The 19,363-nt window shown below is 49.4% G+C and overlaps 1 protein-coding gene across 7 annotated transcripts in view; it reads left to right on the forward strand.

Moving 5' to 3' along the window:
* Positions 1-19,363, forward strand: part of SLC8A3 (solute carrier family 8 member A3) — a 143,732-nt gene that overhangs the window by 5,810 nt on the left and 118,559 nt on the right. For all 7 annotated transcript variants that reach the window (XM_086709406.1, XM_086709408.1, XM_086709409.1 and 4 more), the window contains exon 2: positions 14,809-16,654. In XM_086709406.1, the coding sequence (XP_086565532.1) occupies positions 14,871-16,654 (1,784 nt within the window). In that variant the 5' untranslated portion in view covers positions 14,809-14,870. The remainder of the gene's footprint in view (positions 1-14,808; positions 16,655-19,363) is intronic.

Raw genomic sequence — 19,363 nt, forward strand, 5'->3', positions numbered from 1 at the left:
AGTCCCTCCCCATCTTCTCTATCCCTACCACCCGCACCTGAGTACGTCTGATAAGCTCTTACGAAATAGTAACGGTACGGGCGATAGTTACTGTTCTAGGAGTTTACCACCTGACAGATACTCGGTTGCCAAATGCTTGACTTTGATTTTCCCATTCGGTCCTTACCATACCCCGTGAAGTAGTGGCTGTTATTGTTAAACTACATAAAATAGTTTCCTGACGCCTTCCCAGCTTCACCCTCCAATTCGTATTAAGACTGGTACAGGATCGGGGCGCCTGGGTGGCTCGGTAGGTTGAGCGGCCGACTTCGGCTCGGGTCACGATCTCGCAGTGTGTGAGTTCGAGCCCCGCGTCGGGCTCTGTGCTGACAGCTCAGAGGCCTGGAGCCTGCTTCGGATTCTGTGTCTCCCCGTCTCTCTACCCCTCCCCTGCTCACGCTCTGTGTCTCTCTGTCTCTCAATAATAAGTAAACGTTTAAAAAAAAAAAAAAAAAGAGACTGGTACAAGAACCCCCTCCTAAAACACCCTTCTGGGCCTGCCTGCCGTTTTTCTACACAGAAACCCTGAGGGGCCTCCTGTGTTTGACCGGTGTCCAACCTGCCTGTACTCAAGGCTCTCCACGGCCTGGTTCGCCACTGCACGTGAAGCTTCTCACCCCACAGTTCCTGTGTGGGCACCTCAGTAAACCTGTCCTTTCCTCTTCTGTGCCTTTGTTCATGGCTTCCTTCTCACCTGTTCCTCAGTGTTCCATTCCAATGCCTCTTCCTGATGGGAAGGCTTCAGCGGAGAGCAGTCCCTTCCTCTGGATTTTAACACCGCATCTGCGGACATGCTGAAATGCAGGTGTTTTGTTTTGTTTTTCCAGGTGGCTTCCCACCCCTCTTGGACCACGTGCTTTTTCTCTCTCCCGCTCTCTGTCACATGCTGCGGTGGGCGTTTCAACGAATAAGGAAGGAGTGAATAAGTGAATAACCTCCCTTACTTTTGAGGGGTCAGGAAAGGGGATCTGTCCCATTTATCATAAAAGAAGCCAGTGGTGAAGTCCCCGGTGTGTCTGTTATCTCACTGGGTTTCTAGAGATCAGCATGGCCAGCCAACTCAACTCTCTGGATGTGTGGCCTACACCGGGCCCCGAGCTGGTTGAGTGTCCTGATGGCCTTCAGCTGGCACTCCTGCACGGAGTCCCCTCCCCCTACAACACTGCGGGGCATTCACAGAATGACCAGTAATGCTCTAGACCCCAGATGCTCCTGCACCGCGCCCCGCTTCCTTTTCCGTCCAGGAAGGCTGTGTCTGGAGCCACGCAGGCTCTGCTGAGGGTCTTTGTGGGACTGCTCTGCTCGGGAGCTTTCCAGAGGCTCTGGCCACCCCCTGCCACACCAGCGTCCTCTCTCCCCTATGACACTGGAAGAGCTGAGTTGAGCCTGTGCCTTCTGGCCCCTCAGGAGGAAGCAGTGGGGGAGTTGGCTTCGAGGGGAATCATGACAGGAGTGGGGAGAGAGCACAGCTGACCCCCCTCCCATCCTCGGAGTCTGCCCCTGGCACCCTCTTGTTGAAGGAGGCCCAGAGTGCCCTAGAGCTGATGGTACAAGAGAACCCCCAGCCGTGGCTCAGAGAGATGATTTTGACTGCTCGCCAGAGCCCCTTTGTTCTCCATTCAGGCAATGATATGATTTAATTCCATATTTCAACATTTGAAAATTAAGAGAAATTAAATGGCATTAAAATAAATCAGGCTTCTGGAGAACGAGCCGGGGAAAAGGTACATAAAGGCAGCTAATCACCAGCTTCCCCTTGGTGTGTAGGCAGCAGGGCAGAAGGGTGGCATTCCTCTCTCCGTGGGCAACCCCAAAAGATAGAGCACGGGTGGCTTTCTCTGGGGAACAGAGAGAGGGAGGAGCAATACCCCCTCCAGCCGCCCTGGGCTTCTCACTCCCTTGACCCAGCCCTGGCAGGAGAGGTTTTCTGTTGGTCCTTTCTGAAATGACTACACTCCCGGAGGCTTCGTGGAAGGAGCCCTCGGGGAGCCGGAGGACCAAGGTTTGCTTCCGGCTCCCTTATTAATTGGCATAGAGATTCTTGGCAATTACCTGAGCCCGCACGGTTTCCTCATCTGTGTGAGCGATCTCACAAAAGGATTACGTGAGACCAGGTGAGTGCGGAGGCCTTTGTAAACCGTTGGCATGTAGTGTTGGCTTAAGATCTGTAGAGCGAATGATGCACCCCACATGCTGCTTATTGTTATGCTACACACTGTGGGATAAGGTGCCAACGGGGGGGCCGTGGCGCAGAGAAGAAATCGTGTTTAGGGATAGCCTCAGAACTGCTGTCCAAACACTGTGTGCTCTTGTTCTTTTGAAGGAAGGAAGGAAACGGACTGCTCTGTGCGGCCAGTGGCTTTAACCGTTTACCTCTCTACCCTCCAGCTTCCCAGGAGGTTTGAAGCCCCCCTCGTTGGTGCCTCTTTCCCGTATTTGCTCAGTTCTGCAGAGGCAGCATTGATCCTCTCAGCAAACACGACACTCACTCGGCCAGGCGCCGGCCGAGGCCCTGAAGATGCTGTCAGCAAGAAGGCGAACAAGAGGGACAGGTTTCCAGCTACCATGGGGTTTATAGTCTACGATAAACCAGTAGACAGGCTAACAGAAACAATGATAATTTCAGCAGGTGATACGTGCTGTAAAGAAAACGAACCATGGTGTTCCAGAGAGTGCCGGCAGGGACGCTGGGACCCCCTTTGGATAAGGCGAGGAGGGGAAAAGCCTCTGAGAAGCTGGCATCTGAGACCTGAGTGATATGAAACAGTGACCCATGGGGATCTTTAGGGTAAGGGTGTTCGAAGCAGAGAGAACAGTAAATGCAAAGGTCTCAGGGCAGGTGCGCGCCTGTTGTGGTCTAGAAACCTCAGAGAACACCGCCTTCGCTACAGGGGAGTACGCAGGCAGCAAAACAGTGGCAGGAGGGAAGGGCAGTAAGTTAGAAGGTGAAGGCAGAAAGGGGGTGAGGAGTTCTGCAGGGAGAGAAGGTTGCGAGGGATGGCGTGGTCTGATTGAGGTTTTAAAAAGACATTTTGGGCCGTTTTGTGGAAAGTAGACTACAAGAGAAGGGGCAAGATCGGCAGCTACGGCGGGAGTCCAGGCAAGAGGTCTAACAGCGAATCTCCAGTAGCTAGAACAGAGCGTGGCACGTTATGGGCAGTACGTTCGGGAACACAAACCCGGGCCGAACCAAAAACCTGCAGCTGTGATGGGCACACAGAGACTCTTCTCACGAACCACGAGCAGAGTCAGGCTTTTCTTGGAGTCACTCTAGGATTTGAGTTCCTCCCCATGTTTTGGATCTTTAAAAAATACTTCTAATTTTTCTAGCTGGCAGTATTTCACAGGGGCAATGTGCTCATGAGTTTGTTTTCTTGTCTGTGACACTGCGCGCTCATTCGAGACAGACGTGAGAAATCCCACTCCGCCCGCTCTGTGTACGCAAATCCCCAAATCCTTTGCTCGCATTTGGATCCTGATCTTGGGAGCTTTTCTCTGCTGTCCTCCATGGCAGGGACCAGACCTGCTTCATCGCTGCGTCTCCAGAGTTTATCACAGTCTGGATGATCGAATGAGCAAATGGTGATGATGGTGACCAGACTAGGGAGCACCCCCATGCTTTGGTTGAATTCCAGGGCCCTCCTGCTCCCTTCCTGGAGAGTCCAGGACCCACGCTGGCCTCATTTGCTACAGGATGTCCCTAACACAAAATGTGTATCTCAGTTCAGTGGTTTTGTGTTGATTCCTTTGGCCTCTGTGCCTTTGGGCACTGTGGAGATCCCTGACACGGGAGGAGCTCTGCAGGGCCCTGGGGAGGAAGAGGGTGTCTGATGTGGTTTGGTTTTTGCTGTGCCTCATTTATATTCTTTCACCGGCCTCCTCTTTTCAGTTGGTCTCCAGAACGCATTGATTCTACTTTTTTTTTTTTTTTTAATGTTTGTTTATTTTTGAGAGACAGAGCACGAGCAGAGGAGGGACAGAGAGAGGGAGACACAGAATCCGAAGCAGGCTCCAGGCTCTGAGCTGTCAGCACACAGCCCGATGCGGGGCTCGAACCCACGGTCATGAGATCATGACCTGAGCCGAAGTCGGACGCCTAGTGGACTGAGCCACCCAGGCGCCCCAGAACGTATTGATTCTACTTTAAAGAGCTCACAGGTCCACACCTTCCACCACAGGCCCGCTCTCACTGCCTTGCTTCGGGTTCTGGCCCCCTCATACTCAGATGCCTTGGGAGACTCTGGACTCGTCTTCCTGCCTCCCGTCTTTTCCTTGCTTCTGTTCACCTACCTGGTTTCCCCGCTGTCTTCGTGCTAGGCTTCCTATCCCGAGGAAAAACATCAGTCTTGTCCCTCCTGTGATTGAAACACTTTCAGCGGTTCCCCGTTGCCGCCGGGATAATGCTCTAATTCCTCGGCCGGGTGTACAAGGCCTTTTGCGAACGATTTCTTGCTTATCTCTGCAGCTTTGCTCCGGTGCCCGGTTCCTTCAGCCACACTGCTCACCCTCATTCAGGCTGCCGTGCTCGTTAGCACAGGCTTTCTGCTATTTCTTTGAGACACGCTGGCTTCCACCCAGTTAACTCCTGTTCCTTCTTCAAATCCTACATCTCAAGTGGCCTGGTTCGTGAAACTGGCCCTGATGATTCCGGGCACAGCATGAGGCCTCCCTTCCTCCGTGCTCTCTTGGCACATTGCACAGGCTTCCAAATCTAGTACTTGTTTTGTTGTAATTATTTGGTTTTCTGTCACTGGCCTCAAGTGAAGTGGGTGCTCCTCACAGGGGATTATTTTTTGTTCATACTGCTCAGACTTGAAAAACCGTGCTCACAGCATCCCCGACAGATGGGATGCTCCGTATGAACACTGCCAAGAGTGGGAGAAATCGCTGGATCTTATGCTTTCTATTTTCGCACAATTATTCAATGTATCCATTCATTCAGTAAATATATACTGAGTAACTACTATATGGCAGGCACTGATATAGGCACTGAGGATATAGAAATACCAAAGGGATAAAAATTCCTACCCTCTAGGAAATTTTATTCTAATTTTTCGGAGTGTGCAAAAAAAAAAAACAAAAAAAAAAAAAAACAAAACGAGGTGGGCACAAATCAGAGTAATTTTCATAACTCTGTGAAAGTCAGCCCATGGCACGCCGACTGGGTTTCATAAAAAATGCATGCATGCGTGAATGAAAGAATAAATGAATGAGCAAGCTAAGAGACCATGAGGAAACAAGTGTGGACAAGCCAACTAAGCCATCGTCGCTGAAAGGGAAAATAACTAGAAATCTGTCCTGCTGGCAATGGAAGAGCAGCGTCATTTTTTCCTCTGAAAATGGGAGGGACCTCTGGATCTTTTCTGTTTCCTCAGTAAACGTGTAAACCAAGCAGACGGCAGGTTTCGGGGGACACAGAGGGAAAGTCTACTTGGATGGGTAGGCAATCCTTGGCAAGGTGTGAAGGCAAGAGTCCAGGAGTGTGGGGTATCTGTCCGGGACACAGAAAGACTTTGTGCTACCCACTGTATGTCACAGCTCACAGTGTATGTCACATACACTAAGAGTTCTTCTCCTGGTCCAAAGAAAGTCTCTCATGGTCGGAATCCCTAAGACACAAATGTCATGGTCAGGCTGCATTCCTGTCTTCTCTTCCAGGATTTTCAGCCTTGGTTGTACCTCAAAATCAGGCAAGGAAATTTTAAGGCACTTCAATATCTAGGACTCCCAGAGAGTCCAGAACTTAGGTTTGGAGCTGGATCCAGGTGTCTGTATTTTTTCTAGAGCTCCAGAGTTATTCTAATGCACATCCCTCTTCAGCATGTGGTCCTAGTTCCATCATTGCCTCCAGCTCGGTGGGGGGCTGGGGGGTGACTTAAAGGCAGATGTAGATCCAGCAGTGGGAGAAACAGAATTTCGGAGGGCAAAGCCTTTCCTCTTCCCACGTCTCCAGCCCACTCTCATCGTTTGTGACATCCTAGACCTGCCAGAGACTTGCAGAGGGCAAAAACCTCTGGCTTCTACAGAGTCCGGTAAACCTTAGAATCATAGAATCAATGAGCCCTTGAGTCATAGAATTTTAGGCAGAGAGGCAGAGAGGATGTCAGAGGTCACGTCCAACCTCTTTGTCCTATCAGTAGAGTTTCACTGAGTGTGACCACTTATCCTAAAACAGAAAAGTAAAAAAATAAGGCTTCCCAATATAGAGTTGAGTTCCCTCAGGGAGTTTCCATGAGGGTGTAGAAGGTGGAGGAAGAGGGCTTTGTCAGGGAAGGTTTTCCAAAGGAGGTCGAGGGTTTTGGGACCCGCGGTTCTTGACTTATGGGCTCCAGATTCCTACCCTGCTTTTCCACCATCCCTCTCATCCCCTGGGGTTGGAAAGCAGATTTGGGCATTGGACATACCAAATTTCATAGCCTAGTAGTGCTCATCTAGTGGACTTTGGGTGGGTTATTAATCTTTGAGCCCAAATCCTCTCTCATTTCTAAATTTTTAAAAAATTATATATGTTATTTTTGAGAGAGTGAGCAGGGAAGGGGCAGAAGGGTGGGGAGAAGAGAGGATTTGAAGCGGGCTCTGTGCTGACAGCAGAGAGCCCGACATGGGGCTCGAACTCACGAACCGTGAGATCATTACCTGAGCCGAAGCCGGATGCTTACCCAGCTGAGCCACCTAGGCGCCCCTAAATCCCCTCATTTCTAACACAGATAATAATACGTGTCTTATCGTGGGGTGCTTGGGTATGAAACAGCAGCCATAAAAGCACTTAATGCAGTTCTGGCCATAGAGCTGGTCCTTGATGGATAGATATGATTATTGTTTTTGTTGTCATTTTTAAGATGGTGTGTGCAAAGCATGAGGTGCGTAGGGCCTGCTGGTGCCCTACTCCCCCCGGGGAGGCTGCCACTTCTGGTGCGACGGCACCGAGGAGAACGTCAGCAGGGTCCCATGGGGTTTCCTGTGGTTTGGATGTTATTACGAATTTGACGGTCTTCAGGGAAGGCAAATACGACAAGCTCAGGAGATCGGAGAAGCAAGAACGGTGAGATGCCATACCACGTATTACTGCGAGGTTCTCTCTGTCATGAAGCCGTGCTGCATTGCAGCCACTGCCCTCGTGGTTTGAGACAGCTGGGAGTGACCAACCTGAGGGCTTAGAGCAGCACAAGTAAAAGATCTTCGTTCCCGTGGCATCATTGCAATCACTCGCTCTTGTGATTGCGTATTTGCTTCCCTCCCTCACCAGAAGATAAAAACTCTGTAAGGGTGGAGAGGTGGTGTAGCTCATTCGTGGCTGCACTCCCACTCACTAGCACGGAGCTTGGCCCCAAATGGGCATTCAGAGAGCAGTTGTTTAAAAAATGGATTTGATCCAATGTGCTTTTGGCAGATCCAGAAGGTAGGCTCTCCTTGACTCTTTCTTTGGGTCCCCCCCTTTCCTACTGTCCTCCCTCAACCTACCCTCTTATACTCTCAGGGCTCCATGGGAGTCTGAATCCTGTGCCTGGTTCTCACAGGGCTATGGGCCAACCTAACCTGAATGTGTCCCTTCGGTTCCCTGCCCGTGGAGAGACAGGCCTGCCTGAAGTCGGGGCACCTTTGTCAAAGAGGACCTATGGAGACCATCCCACCCGACGTGAGTTTTCTGGACGAGGAAGCTAACCCCCTGAGAGGTTCACTGACTCTTTGAATTCTTACAGCCTGTGGAAAAAGCTCTTGTCTCCTGCTTTCAAATCTGGGGCTCTGTCAGTGCTCCAGGCTGCCTTGGAGTATGGAGAACTGCCAAGCTCATGCACACCCAGAAAGGCCTACCCCATCCTTCCTGGGCCCTTGCTCAAAGGGGTCCTCAAATCCAGGGTCCGTCCCAAGCCAGTGGTGGACACCATATGTCTCGGAGTCGGGCTGCCAGTACTCAGATGCTTAGTTTTCTACTTACTGTGATTTTTAGGCAAATTACTTAATCTTTGGGAGCTCAAATGAGCTTACCTGCAAAACGGAGCACTATGATGATAGCAGCTCCTTCACCGTGAAGATTCAAAGAGATAATAATGCACAAAATCCAGCACCATTATGTTTTCCTCCTTGGATCCAAGCTCCGGTGTGACAAACTACCTAAGCAGCCGAGGTCACATCTTTCCCACTCTTGCGGGTGCAAGGGATTTCGTTCCTGTGTTTCTGGGGAGCACTGCCAGAGAGGACTCTGTACCGACGGTCATCCCTGTAGGCAGAGGAGGTACAGAAGATGCAGTGCTCAGGGACTCCGGTGACACGTTGGATCCAGTGCAGCCCGGCTGCACTAAAACTTTAATGTAAATTGGCCGTGACGCCTGTGCAGGGGCCCAGATTTAGAAGCAGAGCAGGACGACTCTACCCAGGCTGGTGACAGGCCTGGAGCAGTGTTCCCATTGGAGAAAGTGGAGGGCGTAGCAGGAGGGAGAATTTGCTCAGTCTGGCCTGGTGGCACTGTTTTATTAATGATCTGGAAGAGCAGAGGAACAGTGACTTTAATTAAATTTGCCAGTGATATTAAAAGATGTCAGGAGCCACTGCTGAGGACACAGACACCTTGCAGATGGCCCTGGGGGTGTTCGGAAAATAATCCAGGAAAGGGATGAGAAGCCATGGGCTGAGTTGGGGCATTGGTTCAGCTGAGGAAGAAGAGTGTGACATGGGGACAGAGGGTCATCATCTGCAGAAAATGTTCCAGGCCCACCCTCTTTTATCTGTATCTGCTGTGTTTCCAAGAGATCTCTCACTGATCATCCTGCTCCGGTCTGGTTCTTCTTAACAGCCATCTTAAACCCTTTAGCCAAATTGGTTTTTCTGAAATACAAATCAGACCTTGTCGTTCTCCTGTTTAAAATCCTTTCATTGGCCTTTTACTGACCTTGGGTTGAAATCCTGTCGTCTCAGCCTAGCATATAAGACTTGCCATGAACCCAGTCCTTCCTACGTGTCCAGTCTTCTGGCCACTCGTCTTCGCCCCTCCTACCTCACACTGAATTCCTTGGTTTTTGTTTTTTTTTTTTTTTTTAAGTTCATTTATTTTTGAGAGAGAGACAGAGTGAGTGAGTGGGGGAGGGGCAGAGAGAGAGGGAGGGAGAGAATGTCAAGCAAGCTCCGCGCTGTCAGCACAGAGCCTGATGCAGGGTTCGAACTCACAAAGCGTGAGATCATGACCAGAGCCAAAACCAAGAGTTGGACGCTTAACCGACTGAGCCACCCAGGTGCCCCTCATACTGAATTCCTTGTAAATCCAAGCACACAGCAGGCTTTTCCATGTCTCCATGTCTTTTCTTGGTCTATCCGTTTGACTCAAATGTCCCTCTTTCTCCCTCCCTCCCTTCCTTCCTTCCTTCCTTCCTTCCTTCCTTCCTTCCTTCCTTCCTTCCCTCCATCCCTCCATCCCTCGCCTCCCTCCCTATATCCCTCCCTCCCTCCTTCTTTCCCTCTCCCTCCTCCCTCCCTCCATCACGCCTCCCTCCCTCCTTCCTTCCTTCCTTCCTTCCTTCCTTCCTTCCTTCCTTCCTTTCCTCCGCCCCTCGCCTCCCTCCCTATCTCCCTCCCTCCCTCCTTTCCCTCTCTCCCTCCTCTCTCCCTCCATCACGCCTCCTTCCTTCCTTCCTTCCTTCCTTCCTTCCTTCCTTCCTCACTTCTTTCTTCCTTCCTTCCTTCCTTCCTTCCTTCCTTCCTCACTTCTTTCTTTCTTTCTTTCTTTCTTTCTTTCTTTCTTTCTTTCTTTCTTTCTTTCTTTCTTTCTTTCTTTCTTTCTTTCTTTCTTTCTTTCTTTCTTTCTTTCTTTCTTTCTTTCTCTTCTCTCTTCCTTCTTCTTTTTGACCACAGCTCACTCAGGCTTGAAGACTCATTTCAAGGATCACTTCCTTCAGAACGCCTCCCTGAATCCCCAAGCTGGCTCAGTGCCTTCCTCATGTTCCCACAGCATTCTGCCTGCGCCTTCACTTATCACAGTAAAAATGCCTATTTGTGCAGCTGTCCGGGCCTGCTGGATTGTACCTTTGAGGGCAAAGCCTATGTGTTACTTTTCATTTTGCCCATTGGCATCTGGTAGAGTCCTGACAGATCATAGGCGTTGGCTAATTTTGTCACACTGAACCGAAGGGGAAGAGAGTATTCAGGTGGGAGACTGCCTCAGCCAGCCAGGGCACACCAGTAAGCCTGGGGACTAGGTAGCTCTGCCACATGGTTGGTCTCCCCCGTCAGGGTCCATGGGTTAGTCATATTGCTTCTAAGTCCACAGAAAACTGGACGCTGAGAGGCACTTGGGTGGCTCAGTTGGTTAAGCGTCTGATTTCGGCTCAGGTCATGATCTCACCGTTTGTGAGTTCGAGCCCCGTGTCGGGCTCTGTGCTGACAGCTCGGAGCCTGGAGCCTGCTTCGGATTCTGTGGCTCCCTCTCTCTCTTCCCCTCCCCCGCTTTCACTCTCTCTCTCTCTCTCAAAAATAAATACAATATTAAAAAAATAAAAAAAAAAGAAAAGTGGAAGCTGATGGGGCCATGGACATTCTACAACAAAGTGGGACATCTTAGTAAAATGGAGTGGTTAAAAACATAAATTTTATGTCATCTGTGTGTGAGTTCTGGCTTTTCTATTTCCTTGCTTTATACTTTCAGTAAATGACTTAATTAAGGCTTAGTTTCCCAAAATATAAAGCAGGGATAAAAATAGTACTAATCTCATAGGATTGCTCTGAAGATCAAGTGAGGAAGTAAGTACTGGGCATTATGCACATGAGAAGCACTTAGATGTGTTAGTTACTGTTATTAACATCTTCACTATTTGGGGAGGTGTTGGGGCTCTCAAACGGAGTCAGATACCTGAGCATACGTACTTTAGTGCTGATTAAGAGCCTTCTGGAACCACAGGAGATATTTGGTTCTCTAAGGAGCTGGGGTGGGTCCCCAGTAGGTCGGGAGCTGCCTCAGTTGTGTCTGGGGCTGGGGTAACAACACACACACAAAAATGACTATTGGCTGTGTCTGTCCACCGTGTCCACTGTCCCCCTGACATCTCGGGCAGAAACCATTTCCTGGCAGGGCCGGAAGGAACAACTGGGAATTCACAGATCATTTTCCACCGTCAATTCCAAGAACTTGGTGCAGGCATTTACTAGCTACCTTCCTGCCTTGTTTTCTTTCATCTTTGCCTTCAGTTTATTTGTTTCTCAGGGAACAGTCTTTCTTTCTTTCTTTCTTTCTTTCTTTCTTTCTTTCTTTCTTTCTATTATTTTTTTGGTAATGTTTATTTATTTTTGAGAGAGAGAGAGACAGAGAGACAGAGTATGAGCAGGGGAGGGGCAGAGAGAGAGGGAGACACAGAATCCGAAGCAGGCTCCAGGCTCTGAGCTGTCAGCACAGAGCCCGACACGGGGCTCGAACCCACGAACGGCGAGCTCATGACCCGAGATGAAGTCGGACCCTTAACCGACTGAGCCCCCCAGGGGCCCCCAGGGAACAGTCTTTCTAGAGTGGCTCCTCATTCTGACCACATGACAGCGTATTCTCCAGAAAACCAGTGGTCGCAGGTGGTTTGCAAGACCTAGGAGAGCAAAGACCACGATCCTTATCCCCCTGCCGGGTGGGAGAAGAGGAAGCCCTGTCCCCTGTTAATCAGGAAAACTCTACTACCTAAGTGTCCCATGTCCTTTGGCTTCAGAAAGCCAGCCCTCTTCCCTAACCTGTGGATAGCCCACCTCCTTCAGGTTGGCTGGCCCACGCAGCTGCCTCCTCCGGTCACCATGTTGGCTTCTGATCAAAGAGCTGCTCCAGCTGTGCCCACCTTCTGTCTCCTACTGCATGGGGCTTATCAGAATCCGCAAAATGGAGGGTTTTCAGAGGTCAAGGCTAAGTGCCAAGATCCTTCTCTGTCCACGTTTCTCCAGGGTGGGGGGATCTGCGTTCATCGCAGATTTTGAGAGACTTTTCGACCTTTGAACACGGATACGGAACACCTTCAGCTGCCCCACTCTTCCATTGTCATCCTCATATCCTCTTTTCTGAGGGCGGTCAGAGCCCCACGCACCTGCTGTGATGACCCCAAGTACCTGGGCCGTGGGGAATGTGGGCCTCAGCACTTGGCTGCCATTCTGGGGAATATGAAACCAAGTTAATCCTTGGAGCTCTTTGGAAGGGAGGCCTTCATGATTACAGTATGCACCAAGGTGTACTGTGTCCTGAAGGGAATTTCTCTTTGAGTACAATTTAAAGAGGTCATACGTAGCCTCTAAAATCTAGTCAGGATATGTCTATGAGATCTCTATATTGTTTTCTAAAGCAAATGGCTATAATCCAGGTCATAAAATGGCTTTAAAGAAGGCTGATGTCTGAGTGTATTAGTCTGCTCAGGCAGCCATAACAAAACACCACAGATTGGGTGGCTTAAACAATAGAAATCCCATTTTCTCGCAGTTCTGGAGGCTAGAATGTCCAAGATCAAGGTCCAGCCATTTCATTTTCTGGAGAGAGCTCTCTTCCTGGCTTGCCCGTGCCACTTTCTGGCTATGTGGTGGGGAGAGAGTGCTTTCTGTCTTCCTCTTCTTATAAAGCCATCAATCCTATCAGAGTAGGACCCACCCTTATAACCGCACTTAACTTTAATTACCTCCTAAAAGCTCTGCCTCCCAGTACAGTCACACTGGGGTCTAGGGGCTCATCATATGAATGGCGGGGTCTGGGGGACACAGTTCAGTCCATAGCACTGAGGACGCTTCCTTAGTGGCTATATTTGTTTATTCCAAAAACATACAGCTGCTGAGAACGCACTAACTGACTACTTAGGACACGACAATAAACAGAATAGACGCAGTCTTTCTGCCTTGATTTTATTCACAGTTTAATGGATGAGTTAGACATTCATTATATAACCCCACAAATAAACATGTAATTTCAAAGTTTCATAAGTGCCATGAAGGAAAAGGACAGTGTGATGAGAAGACATAACAGGGAAAGTTGACCGTCTTTAGGAGTGAGAGTAATTTTTTCTGAGACAGTGATATTAAGCTAAGATCTAAAGCCTTGTTAAGAGTAGGGGTACCAAGAAGAAATAGTCATTTCAGGCGTGCGTGGATGATGTCGTGTGTGCAAAGGTCCTGAGGTGGAAAATAACTTGGTGCTATCCAGGGCCAGACATGAAGTCCATTGCTGCTGAAATGCAGTAAGAGGGAGAGTGGCAGAAGATAAAGGGGGAGACTTTGTAGGTCATGGTAAAGAATCTTGAAACTGATGAGAACAGATAGCACACTTGATCTTAGCCAAAAGGGGGAGAAGTGATGGTAAAGAACCTTTATATTAAGGATAAGCAGAAACTACGGAAGGGCTTCACGTAGGGATGTGACAGTGTAGGTTTGGAGTTTTTAGAAAAGGCGACTGTTGCTGTCTGAGGAAATGGAGTGGAGAGTTCGGTCAGGAGGTCACTGCAGTAGATTCGTGAGGTGAGGAGTAATGGTGGCTGTGATGGTTTTGGTAGAGGTGGGGGGAGAGTCTAGGCTTCAGTGCTGGGTGCACAAGGGACAGGAGCAAGGGGGAAGGCCTGCAGACACATACCCATTGTCTGGCATGAGTAACAGGGTGGATGGAGGTGCCATATTCTGAGATGGGAAACAGTGGAGAAAGGGGGACAGATGTGGAGGACAGGACTTTGAATCCTTTAAGGTACTGTACAGACGCAAATCAGCATTCTTCTGTTACTAAGGGTACCCCGCATGGGCGCAGCAGAGGTGGACAAATGGGCAAATAGCTTTTTTCCTTTTTTTTTTTTTTTAGAGCTATCACATGGATATTTGCATTCTCCTTGCGTCTGAATGAGGCAATGAGTGGAAAGATGAATCCGTAGTTTCTGTTGAGTTTCTTCTCATTCTCCTGAATTCGTGCTCCGCTCTTACTGGTCTGAGGCCGGCGGATGAGGCTGCATTTCACCCCCAAATCGTGTCTACGATTTAAAAAAAAAAAGTATTTGAGAGCCACTTGTACGTTTCAGTCATGGTGATCTCTATCACTCGGCCCTTCCAGTGTTTGGGTGTGGAGTTTGAGTGGCTGACTGATTTCATCTTCCTGTAACTGGATGCCTCAGCTGTTTCGTAAGCAAGTTTTCATAAGAGCTGCTGGGTATTGGGGCTTGAGCACAGCTTTCAGGGCCCCCGTTTAGCTATACTGCAGGTAGCATTCGCCACCCGATCAACCCTCTTGATTCCCCAAGCAATGTCAGAATTACGGCTTGCCTGTAGAAGTTTTGCATTCGGGGAAGGAAGTTTTCCCAGGTGGGCTCAATTGCACAAAGGGCAACGTATTTTATTTTGGGGGAGTCATCCGTGAAAAAAGTTCGGTGTATACCCTGGCGCACGTATGCCATGCAGAATTCTTGAGTATGGAAATGGTAGGGGTGAAGAAGCCTGGAAACAGTATAAGTGGGGATGAAGATTCAGGTCGTGCTTGGCCTATTTTCGGTTGATTCTTAACTCTCACAGATAACAGTGGGGCCTGAGACAGGACTAGAAGGGTATCACTTATGTTTCCATTACCAGTATTCCCAGCTATTTTAAGCCATTCTTCAACTGAGTCTCCACCAGATGGTCCTGTGGACAGAGCAGCTATTCGTGCTTCCCATTGACATCTTTTTTTCCAAGTGAGAGACTGCCCCATATGTTAGTGCAATATGTCGCTCAAGGTGAAACGTCGGTTTGTATTGGTGGGAACCCGCCATTTGCTGTCCCCCTTTTCCTCATGCCTTTTCCTGCCTCTCTGGTCTCTTCTAGGTCTCTGGCCCATCGGGAGGACCATTGGTGCTGCAGTGGAAGCCAGCGGCTAAGTCTTGTGTATGGCGTGGTTAAGGTTACAGCCTCTCACCTCTGCCTTCCTCCATTTTGGGCTGATTACTTTTGTGCTCTTCCTGAATGGTCTCCGGGCGGAGGCTGGTGGCTCAGGGGATGTGCCCAGCACAGGACAGAACAATGAGTCCTGCTCAGAGTCCTCGGACTGCAAGGAGGGTGTCATCCTACCAATCTGGTACCCGGAGAACCCTTCCCTTGGGGACAAGATTGCCAGGGTCATTGTCTATTTTGTGGCCCTGATCTACATGTTCCTTGGGGTGTCCATCATTGCTGACCGCTTCATGGCATCTATTGAAGTCATCACTTCTCAAGAGAGAGAGGTGACCGTCAAAAAGCCCAACGGAGAGACCAGCACGACAACAATTCGGGTCTGGAATGAAACTGTCTCCAACCTGACCCTCATGGCCCTGGGTTCCTCTGCTCCGGAGATCCTTCTGTCTTTAATTGAGGTGTGTGGTCATGGCTTCATCGCTGGGGATCTGGGACCTTCTACCATCGTAGGTAGTGCAGCTTTTAACATGTTCATCATCATTGGAATCTGCGTCTCCGTGATCCCTGACGGAGAGACTCGTAAGATCAAGCACCTCCGGGTCTTCCTCATCACTGCTGCCTGGAGTATCTTTGCCTACATCTGGCTCTATATGATCCTGGCAGTCTTCTCTCCTGGTGTGGTTCAGGTTTGGGAAGGCCTTCTCACTCTCTTCTTCTTTCCAGTGTGTGTCCTTCTGGCCTGGGTGGCAGACAGGCGACTGCTCTTCTACAAATACATGCACAAAAAGTACCGCACCGATAAACACCGAGGGGTTATCATAGAGACAGAGGGTAACCACCCCAAGGGCATTGAGATGGATGGGAAAATGATGAATTCCCACTTCCTGGATGGGAACCTGGTGCCCCTGGAAGGGAAGGAAGTGGATGAGTCCCGCAGGGAGATGATCCGGATTCTAAAGGATCTGAAGCAAAAACACCCAGAGAAGGACTTAGATCAGCTGGTAGAGATGGCCAATTACTATGCTCTTTCCCATCAACAGAAGAGCCGTGCCTTCTACCGGATCCAAGCGACCCGTATGATGACCGGCGCAGGCAATATTCTGAAGAAGCATGCAGCAGAACAAGCCAAAAAGGCCTCCAGCATAAGCGAGGTGCACACCAATGAGCCCGAGGACTTCGTCTCAAAGGTCTTCTTTGACCCATGCTCTTACCAGTGCCTGGAGAACTGCGGGGCTGTACTCCTGACAGTGGTGAGGAAAGGGGGGGACATGTCCAAGACCGTGTATGTGGACTACAAAACAGAGGATGGTTCTGCCAATGCAGGGGCTGACTACGAGTTCACAGAGGGCACTGTGGTTCTGAAGCCAGGAGAGACCCAGAAGGAGTTCTCTGTGGGCATCATTGATGATGACATTTTTGAGGAGGATGAACACTTCTTCGTGAGGTTGAGCAATGTCCGGATGGAGGAGGAGCAACCAGAGGAAGGGATTCCTCCAATAGTACTCAATAGTCTGCCGTTGCCTCGGGCCATCCTGGCGTCCCCTTACGTGGCCACAGTCACCATCTTGGATGATGATCACGCAGGCATCTTCACTTTTGAGTGTGACACTATTCGTGTCAGTGAGAGTATTGGTGTCCTGGAAGTCAAGGTTCTGCGGACATCAGGTGCCCGGGGCACAGTAATCGTCCCCTTTAGGACAGTAGAGGGGACAGCCAAGGGTGGTGGTGAGGATTTTGAAGACGTGTACGGGGAGCTGGAGTTCAAGAATGACGAAACTGTGTAAGTAACCTTTCCATATTCTATCCGCCCCCCTCCATCCCTTGTCATCTCCTCTGTCGTTAAAACTCTTCCTTGTGGCGCGTTAATGTCAGACTTGGGTTCCAGCACAGGTGCGCAGGATCGGCAGGCACTCCTGGCTGGTTCCACTTCCAAACCTTCCTTCGGTTTTCTCACCTTACAGTGTTTCTGGGCAGGGAATCCTGTGGCAGGATCTAAGGACACAGAACATTCCTCAGGGGAACTCAGAATGATGGCTGGTGGAGGTGTGGGGTGACAGAAGTTTTGATGTCCGATTTTGGAGAGTTCTCGTGACTAAGCAGGAGCTGGGAGACCCGTGGGGTCTCTCCTTCCTCCTCCTCTCCTCATGCTGAAGGCTCATAGGAACCTCGAGGCTGTTCCTTTCCATTCTGAGGTGGCGCCAGCTCAGTCGGGGGCATCCTCAGGGAAGCAAGTGCCGTTGGCTCCCCCCCGCCCCCCACCCGGGACCACACTGCAGTTGTCTTGTATAGCCAGATTCCAGGCGTCTCTCCTTCAATTTGGAAATTGCTGAGGTGGTTAAAATTTGGCAATCACTGTACATGCCCGTAGGCTATTTTATGGTGTGAGGTCGGCCCAGTCTAGGTGAGATGAGTCAATACAGCTTGGGTATTGGAGGTGTCTTGCAGAAGCAGAGTTCCCAGGGCGGTGGCTGCCTGCCTTTAGTCACAGGTGTGAGCTCCAAGATCTGACTGAGCAACATAGGGAAGCCCCTCTTAGGAACTATGGGAGAAAATACATCCTCAGTGTGGTCATCTCCCTTCGTAGTTTAGAATGCTCCTGGAACGCTTCTCTGGTTAGTGAAGGTCCACTGAGTCCTTCAGACACTGTGGTTATTGCACTTCTGTTACCTCGATCACTATAAGGGCTCTCCCCATTGAACCTTCTTGTGCTGGGTATTCCGTTTTTGTTTCTGTTTTCTCAGATGGATAGCTCTGAAGAAGCAACAGAATGACTTTCCCCAGGATTTGCAGGGTGGCCGAAAAGGTGGGGGTGGTAAGGGGTAAACTTGTCTCTGAATTCTTGCTCATGTCCACAAACAATAAGCAGAAACAGGAGGCGTGAAGGACAAAAGGGGCATTGAGGAAGGGGAGGGGGATGTCAGACTGCTCCGAGAACCTGCTAAAAACACCTTGAGTGGGAAATGAAAACACATAGTTTGTAAGAGGGTGAAGGAAGGAGGGCACAGAGAAGGGAGCCCATAGAACCAAAGGAGAGGTGTCATGGAAGTGCTTCCTCCCAGGTCCAGTCATGCGACAGGGCTCAAAAGGGGTTGGATCCTGCTGATAGCAGACCAGCCATCCGGGCACTCTGTTCTTGTCGTCCCTCAATTCCTTCCTACTAATGTGACTTTGGGCGAGACGTTTAGTTTCGGCTCTAGAACTGCACTGTCTCATCTGCAAAGTGAGAACAATGGTCGTTTCCTTGCCCGGAGGCAGGGTCGCATCTTTTTGCAGTTCCTGCCAGCCCCAGGATTTTCAGAACCGTAGACATGGGCACTCAAATTAGGTCCTGTTTGCACTAGCCAAAGATGGAACAGGGGATATCGTCTCCCACAATGAAATAGGCATTGACAAATTGATTTATTAGAGCTCTGTTTAGTCATTTTGCTGGGAGGGATAATCATTCGTTAGCCTAAGTAAAAACCTGTGCTTCTAGAGAATACTGTCCATTTATATGTGCTCTGGAGAGAGTGTTTGTACGTACAAATGAAGGACAGGCTCTCGCTGGGAAGACAGACTCCACGCAACTTCACGTGCTTACGGCGGTGTCAGTATATAAGAGGTTTTGGTCGGGCACTCGGTGATCTCAAGACCACAGCATTGGCCATGATTTGACGGACTAGTGATTTCTCCAGTTCAGTGCCTATCTACCAAAGGCACTGAAGAGTAATTTTTGACAGATCAGAGGCTTGGCTCCCGGTTTCTTTGTCCCATTAAGAATCAGTTGTGCACTTTGGGTCTCTGAGTATGACTAACCCTTCCTCAAATCTCTTTGTGTTTTCAGCTTGAATAATATCCTGGTGTAAATGGACCTCATGAGTGATCACTTCTGATATCGGTTCTACATGTATATCAGCCTCCACACATTTCCGATTCTGGTCCAGGTATTCCAGGATTTCGTGAACAAGCTATGTCGCCGTCTCTTCCTCCCCATCAGTTTTTAGACTTCGGTAGACTTTGGGCTACCTTTCTGGTTTTCTTCCTTGCGGAAGGATGAGTTCATAACCTGCTAGTCTGTCTTCACATCGTAGCCCTACCCTTGATCCTGTAGATTGTAATTTTACAAATAGTGGCAGTATGATGTAGCAGAAAAACCATGGGCTGTATGTACTTTGGGTTAAGATTCTGGCTCTAGTTCTGATGGAACCAGGTATTTGGGGGACATTTTATTAATTTGTGAGATTATTTCCTCATCGGTAAAAAAGGGATAATAATGTTTCTCTTGGAGGGCTGTTACGATTCAAAATACCATATGCAGTGTTGTCTGTATATGCTAAGTGCTCAGTAAATGAGGCCATTAATAACAGTCTCGGTGAATGAACAGTATTCTTCAGAAGACGCTGTTGAGGTGATCGGGCTTCTTGAATCTCTACGTAACCCTAGTTAATAAACATGTTAGTTTTTTGGTTATTGTGAAGATTCCTAATCTAAACTCCCAAAATATTAGAGC

This window comes from Puma concolor, chromosome B3 (assembly GCF_028749965.1).
Source record: "Puma concolor isolate L17-30 chromosome B3, mPumCon1.1.hap2, whole genome shotgun sequence".
Taxonomy (NCBI): Eukaryota; Metazoa; Chordata; class Mammalia; order Carnivora; family Felidae; genus Puma; species Puma concolor.